This window comes from Pangasianodon hypophthalmus, chromosome 11 (assembly GCF_027358585.1).
Source record: "Pangasianodon hypophthalmus isolate fPanHyp1 chromosome 11, fPanHyp1.pri, whole genome shotgun sequence".
In the NCBI taxonomy this organism is placed as follows: Eukaryota; Metazoa; Chordata; class Actinopteri; order Siluriformes; family Pangasiidae; genus Pangasianodon; species Pangasianodon hypophthalmus.
In genome coordinates, this window is record NC_069720.1 from 8,922,200 (window position 1) to 8,947,259 (window position 25,060).

Consider the following 25,060-nt stretch of genomic DNA (forward strand, 5'->3'; position numbering starts at 1 on the left):
TTCAGCCTGTAAATTAATCCACAGTAAGTGGCTCTAAACCACTGAGACTGAGTAAAAAGAGCTAAAGTAGGCTCACTTGCTGCACTCTCCCATCATCGCATGTGTCTTTGTCCTCCACCAGGCGCTCTCTCAGCAGCTCCTGCGTGAACTTGCTGTGGTCCATCAACGTGTACGAAGAGAAGCAGGCTCCATTCTCCAGCAAAAACGTAGCAATCGCCTTATTTCCTGAACCAGGAAACAAGGAGGTGTGAGATTACTTTGAATCACAGTTAAACTACAACAGGAAGTGTAAGAGTCTCTTTTACCTCACTCTTTAGCCTTAAAGAGGAACTATTTCATGTATCACCAGGATCAAAGAAGGAAAATAGGTAGTGTATAAAAATCCCCTAACCTAATCTGAGGCTGTGGCTTCAGCTCAGGCTAAATACCCTAATCATATACCTGACTGCAACACAGTTTAAAGAACACGGCCATGTACATGTACACTGTGCTGATACTGATTAATCTGTTGATACTGACTAAACAATATTACATAGGTAAATGCTAAAAACTCCATTCCATTGCATAATGGATTACGGAATAGTTAAACTGGGCATTGAGGCTTTGGGCTACAGATCAGAAGGTTTTTAGTTCAAATCCCAGCACGATCAAACTTCCACTGCTGACCCTTTGAATAAAGCATCAGCCAAATGAATAAATGTAAATATAACTTAACTACTATACATTCTGGGAAGGCTCTATAGCACTGCTTTCTCTTGCATAATGCATATTTTGTAACTGCTGTCAATATTTTGCAAGCTTTGTCATTATGTCCTACATTGTGATATGTCCCAAAGGCCCTCAAGCTGAAACAGTGTGGCACAGACCGTTTTTAACTCAACTCAGCACTAATCATTTGAATTTCAAAGCACATTTTCTCCAACCATGCGCACCATTTCAGCTTGAGGCAACTGAGGCCCTTGGGACATGGGGCAACACAATATGCAATACTGACTTCATCTCTAATAGCAAATTTCTGTGGTTTTGGTAGTGATTACAGTTCTATTCAGGATAATGGATGTTTACTGACAGTTATGATGACATGATGGCTAATATCCATGTGAAATCATTTTGAGGAGTTACTGTTACGTAGTCAGCTATGTGGTTCATAGGGGTGTTTCACTTCCTAGAAGTAATACCAGCTAAACTGTAGATGAAACTACCTCTTCCATTGAATATGCTATCAGTCAGTTGAAATCTGACATACCAGTTACACTATATAGCCAAATGTTTGTGGACATCACACACATATGTGCTTTTTGAACATCCCATTCCAGAGTTAGTCCCCCTTTGCTGTTATAATAACCTCCACTCTTCTGGGAAGGTTTTCCACTAGATCTTGGAGCGTGGTTGTGAGGATTTGTGCTCATTCGGCGACAAGCACATTAGTGAGGTTGGGCACTGATGATGGGTGAGGATGCCTGGGATGCAGTCGGTGTTCCAGTTCATCCCAAAGTTGTTAAGTGGGGTTGAGGTGAGGGCTCTGTGGAAGCCACTGGAGATCCTCCACACCAACCTTGGCAAACCATGTCTTCATTGAGCTTGCTTTGGGTACAGATGTTTTTTTTTTTTTTTTTTTTTTTACCTCTGACATCTCAACTTTAAGAAACCATAAATATATATCAACAAAATGATGTGGAAATTTTTAATATGTCTATGCTATGCTGGGTAAAGATCCAGTTTAACAAATGTGGTGGTAAAACAGTTATTCAGCCTCACCCAGTGAATTTCAGGCTTTGAGCAAGTTGTTGGATAGCTATGTGCTGTAGTGAAATGCACGTAAACCTAATCAGTTAAGTTTGTAATCAGATATCAACTGTCAAAATATCCACAATGCAATGTAGTTTTCAGACCTATATAAACCATGTGAAGGGGTTTTCCAGGCTGCCACACTATCATTAGAACAAAAACAGTCTGGCAATACAGCTAGATGTCACATTCAAAAAGACAGAATTAAGCTTTTGCATGAAACTCTCTTTTATATGATTCCAAACTGAGTTTGGAGTTAAAGTACCTGCCCTGGCTGCAGCATACAGCGGCAGGCCAGTGATAACTGCAAACTCGTCACTATGTAGGGCGCAGTCTTCTGCATCGGCCTGGTAATTGAGAACCAGCAGCTTCACCACCTCTAAATGACCCTGCTGACACGCCGTCGCCAGCATCCAGTTCAAAAGATCTTTACGGATACATGGAGCTAAAAAAGGTGACATAAGGGAGGACATTTAGTCTAGAACACATATGTACCCCTGAAGACAGTGGCATTTTTTATATTCCCTAAGAAAATCATATTTCTCAGTATGTCCTGTTTTTGTTCACCAGAATTCTGACAAGCCACATTAACTTTACAAGGATGTAGTCGAACTAAAAAAAGATTACAGCTATGCCTTACTTCCTTCCCGTTCTGATAAGTCAAAACTTAGAGCGGATCAATTTAATAGTTAGAAAGGGACCTGTAAGGAAATCTGTAAGGATGTTTACACTCTTTAAAGGCAGCATACATCATGACTAACATACTACAATACCAACATACACGGTCACTTACTCTTAAGGTCTGTTCAGCTAAACTGAATAAAAGCCTTCAGTTACAGCACAATTACAATTTATTTGTCCACAAAATGCTCCCTCTGACTGGTGTTTTCCACCACCAATTTTTACAGATCAGCTACACCGACACAAACGTATGGGATTTTAGAATACAACAGTAACAAAGAATTTATGCTTGCCGCCTTCAGGAAATGGTCAGATGACGAGATCTCAGAAGGCAGCATCCTTTGCACTCAACACGCCTCTGATTACTGGGTGAGTAGGGAGCTTTTTTTTTTTTTTTTTCATTTTGGACACACTAGATGTTAATTGCCGGTTAACAGCGCTCCCATTTTGCGAGTTCTATTAATCCCTACTATCCATACCAAGCTAATTGCTATTTCAGTCTCCAAAGTAGAGGTTAATGTCAACACCATCCAGCAATAAATGCAACCATAAACCAAGCTATGCACCATCGGAATGTGGCAGGTGCATCTTTTTATCCAAAAGGCATAACTATATTTTCACACTATTTTCAAGTCAAACCCAGTAACTGACATAATTACTACAAGGGTATGTAATCAAGTTAGATCTAAAAAGCTCATCAGGAAGAACTGGCGTGACATAAGGTGGACAAGAACAAGTGCCTCCCTGGTTATTGGGCACAAGTGTATTTGTGGGATTTTTCTTTTCACTTCCTGTCACTAGCGGAAAGCCTTTTAGACCACTAAAATACCATCAAAGATGGGGATTTTGTGTCCGCCCCACCCATCTTGCAAATGTTTCCATGACATCAAAAGAAGCTACTTCGAGCCACCTCTCCTTCCTTAGCCTGTACTCCAACTTTGTTCACCACATCCCCAAAAAGCTCATTTTTAGAAACGTAAAATGCCACTTCCTGAAAAAATGGCTTGACCAAAATTCCAGATAACAAATGAGAATTAATCAATTAGCCATATCGGGACTGTAACACAACCCATATTGATCATTTACACTGACAAATCTTTTAATGTGCTTTAATACTTACAGACAAGAAAGACATCAGGACAAAATATGTGATCTCAAGAGTGCAGCACGGCAGGTGAGTCTTCACTTACATGGAATGGAGTCCAAGAGCTCTTGAACCACTGAGTGATGGCCGTAATGCGCAGCCAAGATAGCCGGATTCCCTTCACTGGGTTCCTGAGGAAATTGGACCCGAGCATTCTTCAACAGGAACTGAACACTCTCCACGTCACCATGCTGACTGGCAGCACACAGGAGCTCTAGCTGCAGGGAACACATGCAAACATCCATACTGAAATCTATATTAATCTAATGATAGTCTAACACCTATTACTGTGGAAAACATTTCTAATGTAATACAACAGAGCAAAATAGTGAGTGATGCAAAAAAAAAAATAAATAGAGCAAAATAGTGAGTGATGCAAAAAATAAATAGAGCACATGACTTTCTATTTCATTTCTATAGCACCTGGTTGCTTGGCTACTTCTGTGTCCAAATTGCTTCCACTCTTTTGTCTGTCATCAGATGTTATTAAGTGCTATAGAGACAAACGTATTTTTGAAATGTATTTGTATTAATGAGAAAAGTTAAGTAAGGAATAAAACATGAAAAGGCATGCTGTAGGAAAATCTACAATGGGGTGGTGTGATGCAGCTGATGTGAAGCATAGATACTGTTACCTGTAACTTTAATATACTTTGTACTTTAATGGAATTGTTTAATTCCTCTTATACCACAGCAATTTTTAATCTAATTTATTAATGAATTACATGTTACGCCTTTTAAATGATTACAGTTACATTTCATTTGTTCATGCATTTGTGGAACGTCCACACGACAAGTTAGTTCCTGTTATCACTTACATTACAGCAGTTATAAACAGTCATTCCCTCACCAGCCCCTGTTTATTACTATCTCTCAAAGTTAATAAGAATAATAATAAAAAAAAACACAGCATGCCATGTTACTGAGAAACTGAAAGGCACAAACTCCTCTATCATAAAGACTTTCACAAAGTGCTGCTCTATCATAAAGACTTTCACAAAGTGCTGCTCTACCATAAAGACTTTCACAAAGTGCTCCTCTATCATAAAGACTTTCACAAAGTGCTCCTCTACCATAAAGACTTTCACAAAGTGCTCCTCTACCATAAAGACTTTCACAAAGTGCTCCTCTATCATAGACTTTCACAAAGTGCTCCTCTATCATAAAGACTTTCACAAAGTGCTCCTCTATCATAAAGACTTTCACAAAGTGCTCCTCTATCATAAAGACTTTCAAAGTGCTCCTCTACCATTAAGACTTTCACAAAGTGCTCCTCTACCATTAAGACTTTCACAAAGTGCTCCTCTACCATAAAGACTTTCACAAAGTGCTCCTCTACCATAAAGACTTTCACAAAGTGCTCCTCTACCATAGACTTTCACAAAGTGCTCCTCTATCATAAAGACTTTCACAAAGTGCTCCTCTATCATAAAGACTTTCACAAAGTGCTCCTCTACCATAAAGACTTTCACAAAGTGCTCCTCTACCATAAAGACTTTCACAAAGTGCTCCTCTACCATAAAGACTTTCACAAAGTGCTCCTCTATCATAAAGACTTTCACAAAGTGCTGCTCTACCATAAAGACTTTCACAAAGTGCTCCTCTACCATAAAGACTTTCACAAAGTGCTGCTCTATCATAAAGACTTTCACAAAGTGCTCCTCTACCATAAAGACTTTCACAAAGTGCTCCTCTACCATAAAGACTTTCACAAAGTGCTCCTCTACCATTAAGACTTTCACAAAGTGCTCCTCTACCATAAAGACTTTCACAAAGTGCTCCTCTACCATAAAGACTTTCACAAAGTGCTCCTCTATCATAGACTTTCACAAAGTGCTCCTCTATCATAAAGACTTTCACAAAGTGCTCCTCTATCATAAAGACTTTCACAAAGTGCTCCTCTATCATAAAGACTTTCAAAGTGCTCCTCTACCATTAAGACTTTCACAAAGTGCTCCTCTACCATTAAGACTTTCACAAAGTGCTCCTCTACCATAAAGACTTTCACAAAGTGCTCCTCTACCATAAAGACTTTCACAAAGTGCTCCTCTACCATAGACTTTCACAAAGTGCTCCTCTATCATAAAGACTTTCACAAAGTGCTCCTCTATCATAAAGACTTTCACAAAGTGCTCCTCTATCATAAAGACTTTCACAAAGTGCTCCTCTACCATAAAGACTTTCACAAAGTGCTCCTCTACCATAAAGACTTTCACAAAGTGCTCCTCTACCATAAAGACTTTCACAAAGTGCTCCTCTATCATAAAGACTTTCACAAAGTGCTGCTCTACCATAAAGACTTTCACAAAGTGCTCCTCTACCATAAAGACTTTCACAAAGTGCTGCTCTATCATAAAGACTTTCACAAAGTGCTCCTCTACCATAAAGACTTTCACAAAGTGCTCCTCTACCATAAAGACTTTCACAAAGTGCTCCTCTACCATTAAGACTTTCACAAAGTGCTCCTCTACCATAAAGACTTTCACAAAGTGCTGCTCTATCATAAAGACTTTCACAAAGTGCTGCTCTATCATATAGACTTTCACAAAGTGCTCCTCTATCATAAAGACTTTCACAAAGTGCTCCTCTATCATAAAGACTTTCACAAAGTGCTCCTCTACCATAAAGACTTTCATAAAGTGCTCCTCTACCATAAAGACTTTCCCATAGCAGAAAACGTACTGACTGTAACAAAGTGCTGACACTGGAGACTCCTTCCAAAAATGTTAAAATGTCTCCCTACAAAAAGCGTCATCATATCAATAATTAGACGTTTTTCTTTTTTAATTAACCTTACATTATGTAGATACATTAGGTCCAGCACTACAGTCAGAGCTGTTACCGAAAATTATTTCAATCAGCACCTCTGACCAATCAGATTTGACAATTCGACAGCACTGTAGTATAATGACTTGTAATACGTGGGCAGTGCTCTATGATTATGCTGGTTCGATACTTAACCTCATTACATCATCAGTTTAAATAATTACGTTTAGCAATGTTCACTGTGCCTTTAACCATGGTATGGCTGTTGGTACCGGAGGGGCTGGTTTGAGTATTTCAGAAACTGCTGATCTCCTGAGATTTTCACACACAACAGTCTCTAGAGATTACATAGAATGGTAAAAAAAAAAAAAAAAAAAAAGCATCCTGAGAGCGGAGGGTCTGCAGGCTGAAACACCTTGCTGATAAGAGAGATCAGAGAAGAATGACCAGACTGGTTTGAGCTGACAGGAAGTCTATAGTAACTCAAATAAGCACTCTTTACAAACGTGGTGAGCAGAAAAGCATCTCAGAATACACAAAACATCAAAAAAAAGACCAGGTAATTGTGATTTTTTTTTTCTAATCTTCAACTGTCCAGTTTCAATGAGCCTGTTCCCATGATAGTTCAGATCCCAAAAGTACAAAGACAAAAAAAAATCATGTAATGGCAGGAAGTTTCAAAGCAATCCACTTCCCTCCAGCTGTTCATTATACGCCTATGCTTAGGCTAAACAGAATTTAAATCAACACAAAAGGTCTGCATTGATTTTGAGGAGACATGAAGCTGTCTGATAAATGAAACTAATAACACCGCACAATGACCTGAGAAGATGCTTAATGCTCATAAGTGATCTGGGGGTTCAGTGTATTCAGGAGTATTTCGTAATATAGACGCCGATGTGAGGAATCTGGCATGATGGAGTAATAGAGGCTCAGGTGCAAGAGCATACAGATGGCTTGGTCATTAGTCCATTCTGGAAAAAGCCTTCCATCATCACTGACTTCATTACAACCTCATAACCGTATTTAACAACAGTCCTTACAGACAGTTCCCTCAGTCTATAATCACTTATGGACTGCTTTGTTGCACTATTCAGCAAGTGAGTCAGTAATTTCTAAACTTTTCTTTCTTGATATATCATCTGTAAGCCTCTACATATATTTTACAACCTGGCAATAAAACACCGAAGAAGAAAAACAGACCATAAAATGTCCTAACATTTCTTTTTAATTGTTTTATGGTAACAACTACATACAATTCATACAATTGTACAAATACATACAATTCATACAATTGTACAAATACATACAATTCATACAATTGTACATACATGTGTGGTACATGGAAAGATGAAAAAATCTATTTTATGTGCTTCATTTGAAACTTCAAGAGAATTTAGCAACACTATTATTTACAAACAGAGCAAAACAAGTTGGATCTACAAGAGTAGAAGAAAATATCAGTAAAAGAATGACTCCATATCCATGGCCTTTCACCGGTGTGACCTGCCAGAGCATTGCTTCATTTTGCAATATGGGATCCAGCTGATTTTTCACGTTCAGAATGCAAAAGAATCCTTGGGATGAATCAGCTTTTCTGTATCAGGAAGTGATGACCACTTCCCTCTTTTTTATTCTGACTTGCACTGCTTGATAGTTTCCATGCTAGAAGCCTTGCTTGCAGTTCCCTTCAGAGCAGCCTAGCAGACTAATATAGTCTATCTTTAGGTAAAGCTGTGAAATATGGTCATATATATCATAGGATATGATATGTATCGAAAAAAATTCCTATATCGTATATATCACCAATGTCTCAAAAGCTACTTCTCAGCAGCTGATTTACGTCACTAAGGTGCGCTGTAACAAACACAAAACAAGCATGGAGGAGTGTGACACAAAGCGAAACTCCCTGCAACTCTCAGACACAGAACAGGCTTCAGGGCGACTAAAAGATGAGGAACTTGTACCTAAAAAGGGAGCTACTTCTATCGTCTGGACGTGGTTTGGGTATAACAAATCACAGACACTAGCTGCGTTTACATGGACACTAATAATCCGATCGTAATTGGACTAGAAGCACAATCAGATTTAAAAAGTCACATGTAAACACGTCAATCGGAATGAATTGGCCAAAACCGATTAAAATTTCATTCGGATCGTAAGGGGTGGTTTAAACCTTTTCTAATCCGATGGAGAGGACATGTAAACACTTCATCGGATTGAAAATGAAACCAGATAGTTCTGCGCATGTGCAATGACATACAAATCACGTAATGACGTATGACGCACGGCTGTCAGTGGTATTGGGGCACCAGGTGCCATGTTCCCCTCCACCATTGAGCATAGTGTCATAAATGACTGTCGTGTCATCCTAAAATTCTCCTTCCACTCCTCGTCTGTGAAGTGGTGCAAGACGACGTTGTCCCACCAGTCCTTGCTTCGGACCCTCATCCACAGACGCCTTGTTCTGGGCTCGGGAAGAGGCATTTTAATTGCTTGATAAATACACGCAGTACCGCACAACACATCACGCGCTCGTCGTCTTCAAATTAGCAGCTGAAATAGGCAAATGTTAAGTCTGCTTTTTAAAATGAAAAAAAGAAGCAATGGCAAGAGAGTGGCTGCTAGTATCTGCATGTTGGAACGGCGAGAAACATGTATTCGTGCACTGTGCGCATGTCAGAAGATCAAATCCGATTCTGTCACGTAAACGCGCATATCAACCCGATTACTTTATTCAGCGTTCTTGTAAACGCTGCGATCGATTTAATTAATCTGATTGATTTCATTCCGATTGAAACAAAAAGTGTCCATGTAAACGTGACTACTGACCAGAAAACGGTCATTTCTAAGGTATGCCATAGACCAGTCATGAATGCATACAGTTACACTGTATAGACCATTTTTTTAATCAATTTTAGAGAAAATTTAATATATTGTGATATATATTGTTTCAAGATCCATATTGTGATATAATATGTTGTCTATATCACCCAGCCCTATGCTTAGGCTAAACAGAATTTAAACCAAAACAAAACGTCTGCATTGATTTTGAGGAGACATGAAGCTGTCTGATAAATGAAACTAATAACACCGCACGATGACCTCAGAAGATATTTAGTTTAATGCTCTTATTTAATAAGTGATCTGGGGGTTCAGTGTATTCAGGAGTATTTTGTAATATAGAGGCCGAAGTGAGGAGTCTGGCATGATGGAGTAATAGAGGCTCAGGTGCAAGAGCATACAGATGGCTTGGTCATCATTAGTCCATTCTGGAAAAAGCCTTCCATCAGCACTGACTTCATTACAACCTCATAACCGTATTTAACAACAGTCCTTACAGACAGTTCCCTATATAATCAGGGTGAGTAAAGTATAATCACTCATAGACTGCTTTGTTGCACTTTTCAGTCCATAATTTCTAAAATATTTCTTACTTAATAGAGCCTTCTTAATGTGAGCCTCTACATGTATTTTGCAACCTGGCAATAAAACACTAAAAAAGAAAAAACAGGCCATAAAATGTCCTACCATGTTCTTTTTTATTGTTTTATGGTTAGAAATTTCACATAATGCCGTTTTTTGTCTTCCTTTCTTTCTTTATTCATTCAGTCATTCATTGCTTCCGTTACTATTTTGTGAATGTGTTGTTGAACTAAGCTGTTTATTTTTTAAGTAGAAAAGTGTTGAAAAATGAAAGATACCAAAATAATTGTATATAGTGCCCTTCCGAATTATTGGCACCCTTCATGAAAATGAGCAAATGTTCATATATAAAAAGAATAGCACATTCAATAAGTGATATTTTGAACTCAAACATACAAGGGCATTGTATAGTTTTATTTTTTTATTATATAATACTGCTTTCAGAATCTGCAACACCCTTCCAATTAATAGTTTCTGACAGCTGCCCTGGAGAGTATAACAGCACTGAGTCTCTTCCTGTCTAACAAGGTTGGAGACACTTGTGTAGGGATCTCGGTCCATTACAGCACTGATTTTGTGTTTTTTTTAAACCATTTTTGTGTAGATTTAGAAGTATGTTTAGCTTTTCATCTTGTTGAAATCTTCTGGCAGAGGCAACCAGGTCTGGGGCTGAAATATCCTTTTCTGGTGCTTAGCAGAATTAATGATGCTAAGAGTCTTTACAAGAGCCCATAAATCACTAGCCACAAAACAGCCCCAAAGTATCAGTGATCCACCTCCATATTATGCAATGGGGTATCAGGTGCTATTCCTTGTGTGTAGTCTTCTTTTGTTGGCAAACATGCTGATGGTGTACATGACCAAACATTTTGATTTTGGTTCCATCTGACCACCACACACAACGCCAGTTGTAGCACTTCACTTGAATTTGTGGACCAGTTCAGACTGCTAAAATGACCCGAGTGCAGGTCAAGCCAAAGCTTTTAGCACAGGAGCTCTTCAGTTATGTCTCGACAACTGCCTTTAAGCAAATAACCAAACTGTACATTTCTGTCCAGATCAAGCACTTTTACTTTAAAGCTTGCAGACTGATTAGGCAAATTCATATTAATCCAATGTTCAGTGCAAATTTCTCAATTTAACAATATGGGTTCCACCCACAATAGTTGGCTGAAGGCCTAGAAAATAGCACTTGATACAGCACATACAGCACATAGCCAGATATTTTATACCAACAGCAGCAGAATGTGTGAAGTTTAGCCAGGAGAGAAAACCCAGAAGTAAGTGAACAGTCACGAACAATTATTCTTTTAGGGTTTTTTTTTTTTGTTTGTATGTTTGTTGTTTTTTTTTTTATTTAATGTGCTGCCATTGGTAATTGCAGTAAACTGGACAAACAACGTAACATGACAATGCAAATATAATACAAACCTGAGGTCTTGAACTAGTAATGTGTCTGCATGATTTTTTTTTTTCCAAGTTTTCATTCAATAAATAAATTCATACAATTCATTCATAATGTCACCTGTATATTTAATGTTGCTTTGGAATGTACATACCCAATCCATTTTTAGGTGTATTTATGCCATTCAAAATGTGTGTCAGGGTGACATATTGTGGTTATAACAAACTGTCAGCCAGTGGCACTGGAATTAATACTGCTTGAACTGATATCATGCAAAAAAAAAAAACTTTAAGGACCTTGACCTCAAGGTCAAAGACTTCATGGAGTTCAATGTCAGATAAAATGTTAGATTGCATATTGCATACAACGTAGACACACCTCTGTTTTCGTAAACTTTGCCCAGCATGCACCTCTACATGTTACTGTAGAGTTTAAGTCTGTATTTATGGCTGAGGTCTGAATACTGCACTGTGCAATTTCAGTATTAACTGATTCAAACATCATGTTTTACAGTTAATATCTTCTGAATCTGGTATATGATGAATTAGAGATGATTACAGACAGGATTTTAGGTGAGAGAGACTCCCAAATACTTTTTTGCTACATTAGCCTCATAGCTCCAGAAGCAATCACTGGACACTGAACACGACTTGACTCTCGAATGCATTTGGTGTAAGAGAAAAGTTGTGTAAGTGTGTGAGTTTTCCTTAATGAAAAAACTGCTATGATGTCAAGAGAAACAGCTCCTGTGTATATTTATGTCAACTTACTTCCCATACATTATCTCCTGATGCATGATGTACTGCCTCTAGATTGGATTTGTTGACAAAGCAAGGTTATTACATTAACTGTTCTACAATCAATAACATCTAATGCGGCCATGTCTACGAGAGGAAGGCATACTTTGTAAGCAATAACTAAAGATTTTTTTTTCCTATAATTGAGGTGATACAATAGAAATATCCATAGCTGGCAAGGCAGTTTGATCTGGTTCTGTCTTACCATGTCTGCTCGTCCTCCGCCGTTCTCCTGGCAGGCAAGCCGGATCAGCTCGTGCGCCTTGCGCTCCTCACCTTGCCCGTAAGCCTCACGGATGTTTTCTAGGGTGGGCGACTGGGACAAGACAGCGCTCCCTGCCGCCGACTGCTTGGCTCCCATTTCTGCACCGCCTGTATCGGGGCATAACAGCAGAGTGGTGGGTTAGTTTAGCCACAGAGGTGGGTGCTAAATGCTAATAGTAAAGCTAGCACACAGCTCTGGGAAAGAAGCAGCAGAAAAAAAAAAATCAGGTCAGCCTCATAAAGAATTCACACACCACTCCCCTCGGAGCTACAGCACTGAGAAGAAGACCATTACACTGTTGTCACCGTGGACTTCTGGCACTCCACATCAGCAGAGAGAAAAGTGTTTAAATGTATGTGCAGCTTTTTAAAGCTGGTATTTACAGTAACTGAGAGGTTGTGAGGAATAGAGCTATATATATATATATATATATATATATATATATATATATATATATATATATATATATATATATATATTATATAAAGTAATCAGAGTGGGAGGAGAGGTGGGAGAATTTGGCAGGTTGCAGACAGACACACATTTACGGTAACACACACCTGAGTGTTCAATATAAAAACACACAAATGACTGGACAAACAAGATACATCAAGTATTCATGCCAAGTGTTTTCCCTGGCATGCACGCACACACACACACACACACACACACACACACACACACACACACACACACACACACACACAGGGAGCTGATGATAGCAGAGACAACAATCACTGCTGATTACAATCAATACGTCTGACCTCAGTTGTAAAACTCAGGATCAATTCTCTAATTTTAGATTCAGTTATCAGCACTGGGATAAAAGGTGATGGATGTATTATTAGCTAATACGATAATCCAAATGATTTTGCTTAATAAATAGAATCGCAATTATTTTTCACAAACTACTCAGTCAATCTTAAAATAAGTTTTATTGTGCTTTTAAACGATTTTAAATCAACAGAGAACAAACTGATTGTGTTAAATTAGTCTTTTACACGTTGAATATGAGGCAGCCTGGGAAACCCCATCAGATGTTGCTGTGTCAGAATTCTGGAAACCAGGTTTTTCTGCCTATAACATGCTTTTAGACCTCAAATATAAGAAGTAGTAAATAAATTTGAGCAAAATGACATGATTGTTTTTAACCTTGCCTTGGCTATCTTGCTGTTAGGTAAGGAGCCAGTTTAACAAATGCGGTGGTAAAAACAGTCAGTCTGCTTAAAGACGTCTTTAAACAAGTGTGATCTTGGTTCACACCCAGCATTAACATGCATCCTGGGTGATAGGAGTGTAAGTGGGCAGTGCGACAGATGTGAAAGGGGTCAAATGTGAATCGAATACACATTGTAAACTGAAACCACATTTGGAGGTGGTCTGGGACGCACATGGCCACATCATATTTGTAGTGTGAATGCGAATATGTCTCAATGCATCCCAGGCAGCAACGAAGGACGGCCTAATTGACTGAGTCATTGCCCTAGCTGGAAAATACATATACTGTTTGGAAATAGTGCTAAATAGTAGAGCTCTCTGCCACTGGGTTATAACAGCAGACACAACAGCAGACACAACAGCAGACACAACAGCAGACACAACAGCAGACACAGCTGCTTTTCATAGCTGCATTTGATGTCTCATCTCTTATTCATTTATAAATTTCGTTAGTAGACCGCATGATTAAAACGTTTGAAACAGTGCATACAGGTACATGAAATATGATTCGTGGGACATTTCTGTCTGAAAATAAATGAAGAAGACGACTGATGTAAGAAATGTGCGTGACAGATAGAAAATCCGATCACAAGTGGTCACTGGAGACGCATGCACAATGCCAGCTGTGAACGGCTATGCGTCCACGGCTCGGCTGTCCACCGGTCACTCCGGTGATCAGGTGAGAACGGGGCAAAAATGTCCTCTATGCTTCTGTGCTAACCAGACTTTACAACGCAAGAACTTGCACGTGAGATAAATGTGAACGAGAAACATATACAGTATGAACACATTAGTGTGGTGTTACAAACTGAACAGGAAGTTTCTGGTTTAAAGCATTGAAGTCATCAGAAAAAATGTGTATAATCTCAGACTGAGGTAAGAGCTTCATTTAAGCAATTTAACAATTTAATCTGAGAACTCTCTTATTTAGAAATTATTTCTAATAAATTACCACAGGCTAAGAGTGATCGTCTTCACAAGCTGCTTTAATCCTTAAAATGCTACTATGGATTGTACCACTTTTTTTTCCCCACACCTAATATCTACACTGCAACAAAGTGCTATCTGGCCTAATATAATGAGACCAGTTTAAGTACATTGCCCAGTTCACATTACCATCTATAAGTTTTTAACAGTGTAGAAAGGCTAAGTGATTACAGGCTGCATGGTGGCACGGTGGGTAGCTTTGCTGCCTCACAGACCCAAGTCTGCGGTTCGATGCTAACTTGCTTTACTGTATATACGGTTCTTCGCGTGAAGTTTCTCATTGTCCCTACATCTCCCAGAAACACATAGGTACACCTTTCTGCTGCCATTAACCACTCAGCTACTACACAGTTATCTTGCTTGTGCAACTTTCTCTGTGCAGTTTGAACTGAGAATGGAGCAAGCAAACAACCAAACTGTGCAGTAAATAATCTCACAGACTGATTGTACTATATAGTCAATGCAGCTACCCACATCATTGGGTGAAAGATCCATTATGTGTGTGTGATTGCAATACAAAGGGGCTGATATGAATAATTGAGCATGCTGAAGTCGGCTGGCTGGAGAAAGCCTGTGGGAGAGTAACCATTAGACAAATCGAGCCCTGCATCAATACAATGTGCTGCCTTTTGGTTTCACTGCTGGGCCAGGCCTCAAGTCCTAAAGGATTCACAAGGCACACAAAGGACAGCTGAAAATCCAGAATCAGCCTTCTAACTCTTCCATTATCCAAGCCAGTATGCGGTAAGAAGCAAAGCTGAGACAGAAAAGCATGGGTAACAGATGCAGGCAAAGAATATCATATTGACCTCCATAAATGATCTTACGAACTTACTGGATCCATTTTGTTACCGCTAATTGGAGTTTAATTGACTGCAACTCATCCATGTCAAACACTAGGCCACTCAGTATGCCACAGTATCGCACATGTAATCCATGAATAATCTAAGCGATCAACGAAAAGTGTATTTCCACTTAATGAAGCAAAGGCCGTAAATCTGTGTGACTCAAAAATAGGCTTGATGTATGGATTTAATATAATATAATAAAATAACATATAATAATTTATACCACAGTGCTCTTGAATTCTGATTGGTCAGAAGGTGTTGATTAATTTTCTGTAATCGCAGTTACATGTGCTGGCTGCATGTCAAACCACAGGTCGTTATAATATGTTATCATTTCTCTAGTAATAAAACGGATTTTAACAGATTTCTAAAAAACGTGTAACTGTTGATATGGTGACGTTTTCTAGGAGGAGATACTATTTATGGAAGGAGTCTCTAGTGCCAGCACTTTGTAACAGTCAGTGGTAGCACCTGTAACTTTACGTTTCAGGCAAGACAAAGTCTTCAGGGCGGAGGGCTTTGTGGTTTCTCACTAACACGACAAGCTGCATTTTTTTGTTTTAGTAAATTCACGAGAGAGAAAAAAAAGAAAGGCTGTTAGAGGACAACTGTTTATCGCTGCTATAAGTGGTAACAGGAACTAACTTGTGTTGCAGACATTTCACAACATTAAATAGAAATAGAAATAGATAAAAGGTATAACATGCCATTGTTTCATTAAAAAAAAATTGAAATTGTTGGCAAAATGCTGGGGTATAGGAAGAATAAAACATTTCGGGATATGCTGTTATTAGAAAATAATGAACTTATGTTGACATCTAAATATCAGTTGATATCTGGTGCTGCAGATGGTGGGATTCAGATCGAGTAGCAGGCGCTATACCTTCAGCATTGAGGTGTTTCGCTCAGCATAAAGAGCATTACATTTAAATATATAATACATTCCAAATTTGTTTCTGCAAAAGAGTTTCTGCTTTTTTTCTTTCTCTGGTTATTAAACAAGAGAAGCTGATGCCACATGGGCATCAGGGTGTAACAATACTTTATATTAAAAAAAAAAAAAAAAAAAAAAAAAAAAAAAAAAAAAAAAAATGCACCTCCAGCAATTACAGTGCTAAAATGTTTAGAAATATGTCTCTCATTTCTTACAGCTCATCTCCTGCTACACTGTACACCAACTCTGGATTATATTTAGTCATCAAAAATACACCAGCTAACAAACAACTGTCCAAGCACACAGCTATCAAACCAAAATATTCAGTTCTATCTGACAAAGGAAAGGATCCTGGAAGCACAACAGCTTCTGTCCACGTCCTACATCAAAGCAGCCAAAATCAGATTAAACATCATTTGCTGTGTCTAAGAAATATTATTATCATATCCAAGTCACATGATCTGTGCCACTGTAACAAGATAGTAGGAAATTCAGTTCAGATTGAGGTGACATGACTGAATATTTCTAATGAATTTTGTTCTTATATGCATACTATAACTTGTAGGTTTTAATGTTTTGTTTTAATATATTTAGAGAACACAGTTCAAGACGCAATTACCATTTGATTTCTGATTTATCTGCAATTTCTAGCCATTTTATTTTGTATCATTATTCAGAATGAATGGTTATTTAATTATTTGAATATGTGTAGTTGTGATATTGTAAATTGTCATAAACTATTAGATGATTATCAAGACATGAAAAATGCATTTTGGCACATATCTAGATTTCAGAATGTTTATTTGGACTTTGATTACTGAAAGATTGAGTAAAAAAAAGCTATAATTTTTCCATCAGTGAGATTTAGATATATTTCCAGGGGAAAACAGTGTGAAATAGTGACACTGCTTGTAACATTTTGTCGTAGTTTGGGGGGAAAAAAGAAATATTTCTAAACACCTGCTGAACTGCAGTAGTGCATGTTAGATGGATCTGAGAACTGTCTGGGTGTGGCCTAATATTCTGACGATGTATGTTTGATTGATGTGTTCATCCAAGACTCCCAGCACTTCTACACCACTACAGCAGTGGTGTATGGAGTTGTCTAGATGCTTGTGTTTTATTTGGGTTTGTTGATGTCATGGTGGACAAATAAAATCTGGATCCAGTATGTACACAAGCAGCCAAATTTTTTAAAGGAATAAATTAACGAAAGATATCATTCAGTACACAATTCTATATTATAATTCAGAGGGTGACACTGACTTCCCTTACTTGTTATGAACATTAGCCTCATAGTTTTTATACAGAAGACACATGAGGCCGGCCAAACTGCTGCTCAGGGCAGCCTAACACACTCAAAAGAAAGTGCTGTCTGCCTTCTTCCACATACCCGAGCTCCCAGACGCACACGATTGGCTAATATCACTAGTGAGTGATGGGGTGAGAGTTGTCCAGACTCAACGGACAACAGGGCAAAAGACTTTCTGTTGTGCCACTCAAGAGCCATGTTGTACTTTTTAACCATTTATAGTTATATTTAATGTTGTTGAACATCTATGAAACAAGTTAGTTCCTGTTACTCATGTTATAATAGCTATAAACAGTCAATCACTTCTCATCAGCCTCTCTATTTTTCTCTCTCTCACTCGAAGTTAATAGTAAGAGGAAAGTCACAGCGTATCATGTCAGGCAGAAAACTTACTGACCATCTCAAAGTGCTGACACTGTAGATTCCTTCCATAAACATCTCCTTTTAGAGAACTTCACCACATCAATGCTTACATTCATTTCTTCGATATATAACAACTTGTTTTTAAATTTGTTTATTATTAGCCTTAGATTATGTCGAGCATCTACCATACAAGTCCATGTTAATTAGCTGTTACTACAGAAATGAGAACGAACACTAATACAAACCTGTGATTCGACTTGCAGCCTGAACTTCTGTCAGAGATGCTGTTATAGAAAATTAATCACTACTTCCTGACCAATTGGATTCCAGAATTCACTCCAGCACTGGGTTACAAACGATTTTAATCCAATCACATCTCTTTATTGCATGAACTCTGAGTCCCATAATGCTAAGCTTAACACGAAGAGAGTTCTGGAGATAGTACACTCTTGGAGAGTACAATCTGATCACAGCCATCATCTGAACATCTAAAGCCCCAGCACTGAGTTTACTGGAGCGCAGCCATTCAATGCAGTATGTAACCTGACCCTATTTCTCCCTCCATCTCTTTTTGCCTTCATGTGGATTCAGCAGCTCAAACATACCTTCTCATGCTTTGGGAGAATGTCCAACATCTGCTTCCTTATCCATAACATCCATGGGACATAGACATCATCCTAGCCTGCCTGACATGGCTTCACATCTCCTGGTTGTAGTAGCGTTACCTTGAATCTGGTAGCATGACAGTATGCTACCGTTCTCAGTATCTCTTTGTCTGTCTTCCCTGCTCCCTGTCCTTAATGGCAAGGTTAGCCACCACCGCTATCACTTCACCCCAACCCTCCCGCCCCCCCCCCTCCATTAGGCGGTGAAATCCAACCCTCCCTGTAGTGCTCCCAGTGGGCTGTTACGGGGAAGAAGAATCCTGCTGTCCCTCCCTAGATGACTTACATCAGCAGGCTGGAATCATTTCATACATCGCAAGACTGTGTGGCAAGACTGTGTGGGCGCACCGTCACATAAACATGGTGGAGGCGTGACAGGACTGAGATATGAGGAAAGGATGTACACTATCCTACACACGCACTCACATTCTCTCTCAGTGCTAATAGCAGCGCTTCTATGGCTGATGCTGAGATAGCCAAACCTCTGACAAGCTTGAATCTATTGCAGTGTTACAGCATGCAAGTGTATATTAAGAGAAAATAATTGTTCATTTTCATGTAGTATTGTTTCCACTGAGAATTTCTGGTTGGGCTTGATGTTCATTAAAACTCCCCATACACCTTGGATTGCCAGTAGTTATGCAATCTATTATTTCTTGATTAAATACTTTAATAGATGTAAATCACTATGTAGGCATTTGTTTTTTCCCCCAAATCCAATATGATTTAATATAGCAAAATAATAAAGCAACACAAAACATTAAAAGGGGATGCGTAGTTTATATACAGTGTAAATAAAAAAAGTCTATACACCCTGTTAAAATTAAAGGAGGCGGGAGTTGTGGTAAAAAGATAAATCATGTCAGATCTTTTTCCACCTTTAATGTGATATAGCAACCAACAAAATTCAAGTGATAAACAAACAAAAGTTTTTGGGGGAAAAAAAGAAAAAGAAAAAACTTACAATATGCTGGTTGCATAAATATGCACACCCTTTTATAATGGGGCATGTGCCTGTGCACAGAATTAACCAATCACACTCATATTCAGAAGTAATTATCATACACTTGCCATCAGTGAAGTGATTCTGACTCTTGACATCATCTTCGTTTCAACCGACTGGTGATACAAAAGAATTTCTCACTTATTAGGGTGGCTGCCAAGAGACCTTAAACATTAAAGGAGCTGCAGGAATATCTGGTAAGTACTGGTCATTCTGTGCATGTGACAATAATCTCTCATATATTTAACACCCTAGCTGTGGGGTAGGATTACTAGACAGAAGCCCTTTCTCATAAAAAAGAACATCTAAGTCTGCCTAAACTTCTAAAAGTCTGACAAAACATACATACAATCACCCCAAATAACACAATACCCAAGGTGAAGCATGGTGGTGGCAGCATCGTACTATGATGTTGCCTCTCTTCTGCTGGGACTGGGGCTCTAGTCAAGGTAGATGGACTCAGGGATAGCTCCAAATCTATCTATTTTGGCAAAAAGCATGCAGGCCTCTGTTAGACAGCTAAAGATTAACAGCAAAAAATTTCACTTTCCAGCACGACAACAACCCAAACACAAATCCGAGTCAACAAAAGGATAGTTTCAGAATTGAGACTGGGATTCACCTTCCAAAAGGATAACAACCTAAGCATACTGCCAAAGCTACACTAGAGTTGTTCAGAATGACCCAGCAAAAGCCAATCTGCATGATATGTAAGAATCTGTGGAAAGACTTGAAAACTGCTTCCAATCTGACAGAACTTGAGCAATTTTGTCAAGAAGAATGTGCAAAATATCAGGATGTAGATGTGCAAAGCTGATACAGACACAGCCCAGAAGACTTGCAGCTACAGTGGATATAAAAAGTCTACACACCCCTGTTAAAATGGCAGGTTTTTGTGATGTAAAAAAATGAAACCAAGATACGTCATGTCAGAACGTTTTTCACTCTCAGTGTGAAATTACAATATATAAAAATTAAGTGAAGAACAGTCAGAAACATTTTAGGGAAAAATAGGAAAAATAAATATAATAAACTAATACTTTGTTGAAGCACCTTTTGATTTTATTACACCACTCAGTCTTTGTGGCTAAGAGTCTATCAGCGTGGCACTATCATGACTTGGCAATATTTTCTCACTCTTTCTTGCAAATACATTTTAGATCCATCAAATAATAAGGGCATCTCCTGTGCACAGCTCGCTTCAGGTCACTCCACAGATTTTTAGTTGGATTCAGGTCTGGGCTCTGGCTAGGACATTCAAAAACACTGATCTTCTTTTGCTTAAGCCACTCCTTTGTTAATTTAAATGTATGCTTTGGGTCACTGTCCTGCAAAAGGGGAAATTCCATGCTTCACTGTGGGTATGGTGTTCTTTTGGAGATGTGCTTTTTTTTTTTGCACCAAACACAGCAGCTGCAGCTCCTTTAATCTTGCCGTAGGTCTCTATGCAGTTAAGTTTTTGTTTTGTCCTTTTATAAATTTTGGAGGAACATCCTGTTCTTGGTGATATCACTGTGGCTCCATTTTCTCCACTTGTTGATGATGGCCTTCACACTGTTCCATGGTACATCTAATGTTTTGGAAATTTTCTGTACCTCTCTCCTGACCGATTCCTTTCGACAGTGAGACCCTGTACAGGCTTTGTAAGCTCTTTGAGGACCATGGCTTCAGAAGTCAGATGAAACCAAGAAGATGTGAAGAAAATCCTATAGAAACAGCTGGTCTTTATTTGGGGTTAATCAGTATAATTTCACTGATGACAGATGTATGATAATTACTTTTGAACATGAGATTGAATGTGATTGGTTCATTCTGAACACAGCCATGTCCCCAATTATGAGAGGGTGTGCACACTTAAGCAACCAGGTTGTTGTAAGTTTTTTTTTTCCTATTTTTCCTTAAAATGTTTCTGATTGTTTTTCACTTAATTTTTATATGTTGTAATTTCACATTGAGGGTGGAAAAAGTTCTGACATGGTTTCTTTTTTTTTTTTTACATCACAAAAACCTGCCATTTTAACAAGGATGTGTAGACTTTTATATCCACTGTATAATAGCAGCCAAAAATGGTCCTACCAAGTATTGTCCCAGGGGGGTGAATATTCTGCACCTACCAAATATCTTTTTATGGTTAAATTACCCTTTGTGTCACAATAAAAAATATATTCAAATGTTAGACATATTGTGTAAATCGAATGGCAATAATCCCAACTAAGTCCATTTCAGTTCCAGGTTGTTACACTACAAAATGTGTAAAAGATCAAGAGGGTGAATACTTATGTGAGTCACTATAGAATTTATTATTTATTCCCCTTAGCTAAAGCACTAATATAGCAGATGCTTATCAACACCTATTTGGAGCTGTGCTGTGTTTCACTTCTTCCTTCTATAAGTAGCAGATGCTGAGGTTCCTCGAACCATAACCAGTATGCAGATGTTTGCTCTGGTTTCAGTTTAAAGCTTAGCAAAAAGAATCAACCCACCAATCATTCATCAGTTTTTGGCACACAAATGACTTTCACATATGATATGATATGGCAAATGGCTTTGTCTGTGCTGCAGTGCCAGAGTTTTTATATTTCACTATGCCTAAGTAGCTGTCCAATTGAAAACATCGATTAAAATCAAGACTCTCGCTTCATCTCTAACTAATGCAGCTGATGCAGAGTGATGCAACAGTGCTTTAGTCCTTTACTTCTTTTTTCTGGTTCCAGTGTTAGCTCATTGGACTTCTTATCAGAAGGTCATCAGGTCAAATCCCAGTACTGCCAAACTGTCACTGTTGGGCTCTTCAGCAAGGCCATTAACCCTCAAATGCTCAGCTGTATACGTAAGATAAATATAAAATGTGACTTTCACTTCTGTAAGTTGCTCTGGATACGGGCATCTGCCAAACACTGTAAATGTAAACCAGAAGTCTAGTTGCTTTGATTTAGGCAATTCAATAAATCTTGGCTAGTTCTCTCACAGGTCTGCTCAAGACTCTGGGGAGTGGTGACATTCACTGAGCAGAACCACACTTCCAGGGTCAGGATGAATTAGATTTCAAAATTTCCAGTGTATACACACTATCTGAATACACACTAGAATGGCTTGTTCACTTTGGGATCGTGTTTTGGAACATGGACTCAGTGCTTCCACTGGATTGCTGTTTGACCTGGTAACTGAGTTGGTAAGTCATGAAATTGCTCCTACGTGGCTGTATGAAATGACTTATCTGGCAGGTCAAAGAGTGTTGAGACTTCTGCTGTGAGGATTTTTAGACAAGTTTCTGTTTCCTTTAAGTTTTTTTCCTCTTCACATTTAACATCTAAATTTGTCCTTCTTCTACCCTTATAAATTCTGAGAAGAATAATGAATTCATTTATGGGTTATGCCAGTCTTTACTTCCCCGAAAGACTTAATTCCTCAATAAATCAGGAATTAAGCCTCTTTGATTTGAGTAGAATTAAGAGAGAGAGAGAGAGAAAGAGAGAGAGAGGGATAGATAAATAAGTATAGATTATTATTATTATTTTTAAAGTGAACAAGAGACTTTCAGTGCAGAATATATTGTTTGCTCAAGCAACAGCTACCTCAAAAGAGACCAGGTTGTTAAGAAAACCCAAACAGACTTGTTTAGACTTACACAGAAATGCTGTGATAGTGAGCTTTTGGGTTCATTTCAAATTCAAATGATATCCTCAGAGTTTTGAATACTTGGGCCACTTCCAAAACAGCATACTACTGTACTAAATACTATGTTAGTACATCAGTGGTTACTGTTTAGACATACTATGTAGTACAATAGTATGCCGTTTAGAACACAGCCTGGAATTCCCCTTAAATTCAGATTTATCCATGTGGTGTGAAATGGAGCAGCACAGTCTCACACGCCAGACTTCTGGCTTTCATTTGAGAAGTTTGGCCTGTGAGGTGAAGCATTTAAGGCTGAGACTTGCATTTGATATTTTATTGAGTATATATGACTCAACAAATTATAAAAAAAAAAAAAAAATGAGCAGACAGATTTTAGCAGATTTTTATGGTGACTAAAATGGCAATCATACACCAATACCCCTAATAAGAAGGGTTCCTCCAAAGCCCCTTAAATAATTAAGGGTTCCTAGCCACCTAAAGGGGATGTGCAATGCTCTTTAAAACACACTGTTGTAGGGTTCTATATAGAAGCTTTAAGGTTTTCACCAGAGCGACAAACAGAAGAACTCAGAGGCTCCAGATTTAACTTTCAGTTTTTATAAGTGTAAGGGTCACACACTACCCAAGTTGCATGCTTAATTTTCATTGGCTGTTGACAAGATCCATTTAAATTGAGGTCAGCGAGGTCATGCACCACTAGACCGTGTCCAGAATGGTGGGGAAAAAACACATTTGATAAACTCTGACTTATGACCTGTTTGAAACTCCATCAGGAAGGCAGCAAGTAGGAATCTTACACATCTGGATTCATCTGCTAACAATGACTGCATAAAATGTCTACAGTCTAGGGCCATCCATCATATTAGATCCACAATGACATTATTTCATAGGCTGCTTGTAGCCATAACTCATGGCTATAGCTATGATGTCAGTGATGTCATTTGAGGCAAGTATAATAATTATAATAATTTAGCAGTATGCATAATGTTGAACAGCTCCTAGCATCTATAGCACTGTATTTGGAGAAATAAGACAATTGTGTAAATATCATGTTTGGCTGGTTTGTTCCTTTGCAATACTTATATATCCTAGAAAGAATGTGGAAATGAGTCTAAAAAGCTCGAAATAGAGTGCTAAATATTTCCTGTATGCTGAGATTATTCTGATCTCAGATGCATGCTTCTCTGGGTTTGGATGAATCATGAGAAAATGAGTTACATGACCCAAGACACACAAATCATTTCGGTCCAAATAATGCAAATCAGGATTTAACCAGGTTACACAAAATGTTCAACAATTAATTTTAATATATTGCAAGGAAAATTATGATTATGATATATTTAAGTATAACCTCGATATGGTATTTTGCCTATATTGTGCATCACTACCTCTAACCTTCTCCAAAGGCAGGTTTCAGTTTTACATGGGATATTCCATGGTTTCTTTTCATTAATGAACTTAATGACTTTTTTACTGATGTAAGGAACATTCATTAATTTTCTAGTGGCGGTACATTAAGGTGACCGGATTTCTTTTAATCCAGAAGACTTTTATTTTTCACATATCAGATAAAGAAGTAAAGTAAAGAAATGAAAAATCAGGTCAATCTGACTCACTTCTGCTAGATGCCTTAGTGACCTGGATAACTGAAAACTTTTATAGTCATACTGATTTAAAGTTTGAAGATTTGACTATTTTTCTCATTTATTTATTCTGTCATTTATTCCCAGTTTCACTGTAGTGGCAAAAGCAAATATTTTAAAACCAAAGCCTTGCCCTGTTATGCATACACTGTGAGCATATATTTACACAACTGCTA

The 25,060-nt window shown here is 38.3% G+C and overlaps 1 protein-coding gene across 4 annotated transcripts in view; it reads right to left on the reverse strand.

Moving 5' to 3' along the window:
* The window catches only part of lrrk1 (leucine-rich repeat kinase 1), a 119,942-nt gene that overhangs the window by 86,857 nt on the left and 8,025 nt on the right, over nt 1-25,060 (reverse strand). For 3 of the 4 annotated variants that reach the window (XM_053238079.1, XM_053238080.1, XM_026930411.3), the window contains 4 exons: nt 12,213-12,379; nt 3,660-3,831; nt 2,054-2,233; nt 77-225 (listed from right to left, as the gene is read on the reverse strand). In XM_053238079.1, the coding sequence (XP_053094054.1) occupies nt 77-225; nt 2,054-2,233; nt 3,660-3,831; nt 12,213-12,379 (668 nt within the window). Of the gene's footprint in view, nt 1-76; nt 226-2,053; nt 2,234-3,659; nt 3,832-12,212; nt 12,380-18,539; nt 18,738-25,060 lie in introns of those variants that run through there. The other variant, XM_053238081.1, reaches the window with a different exon arrangement.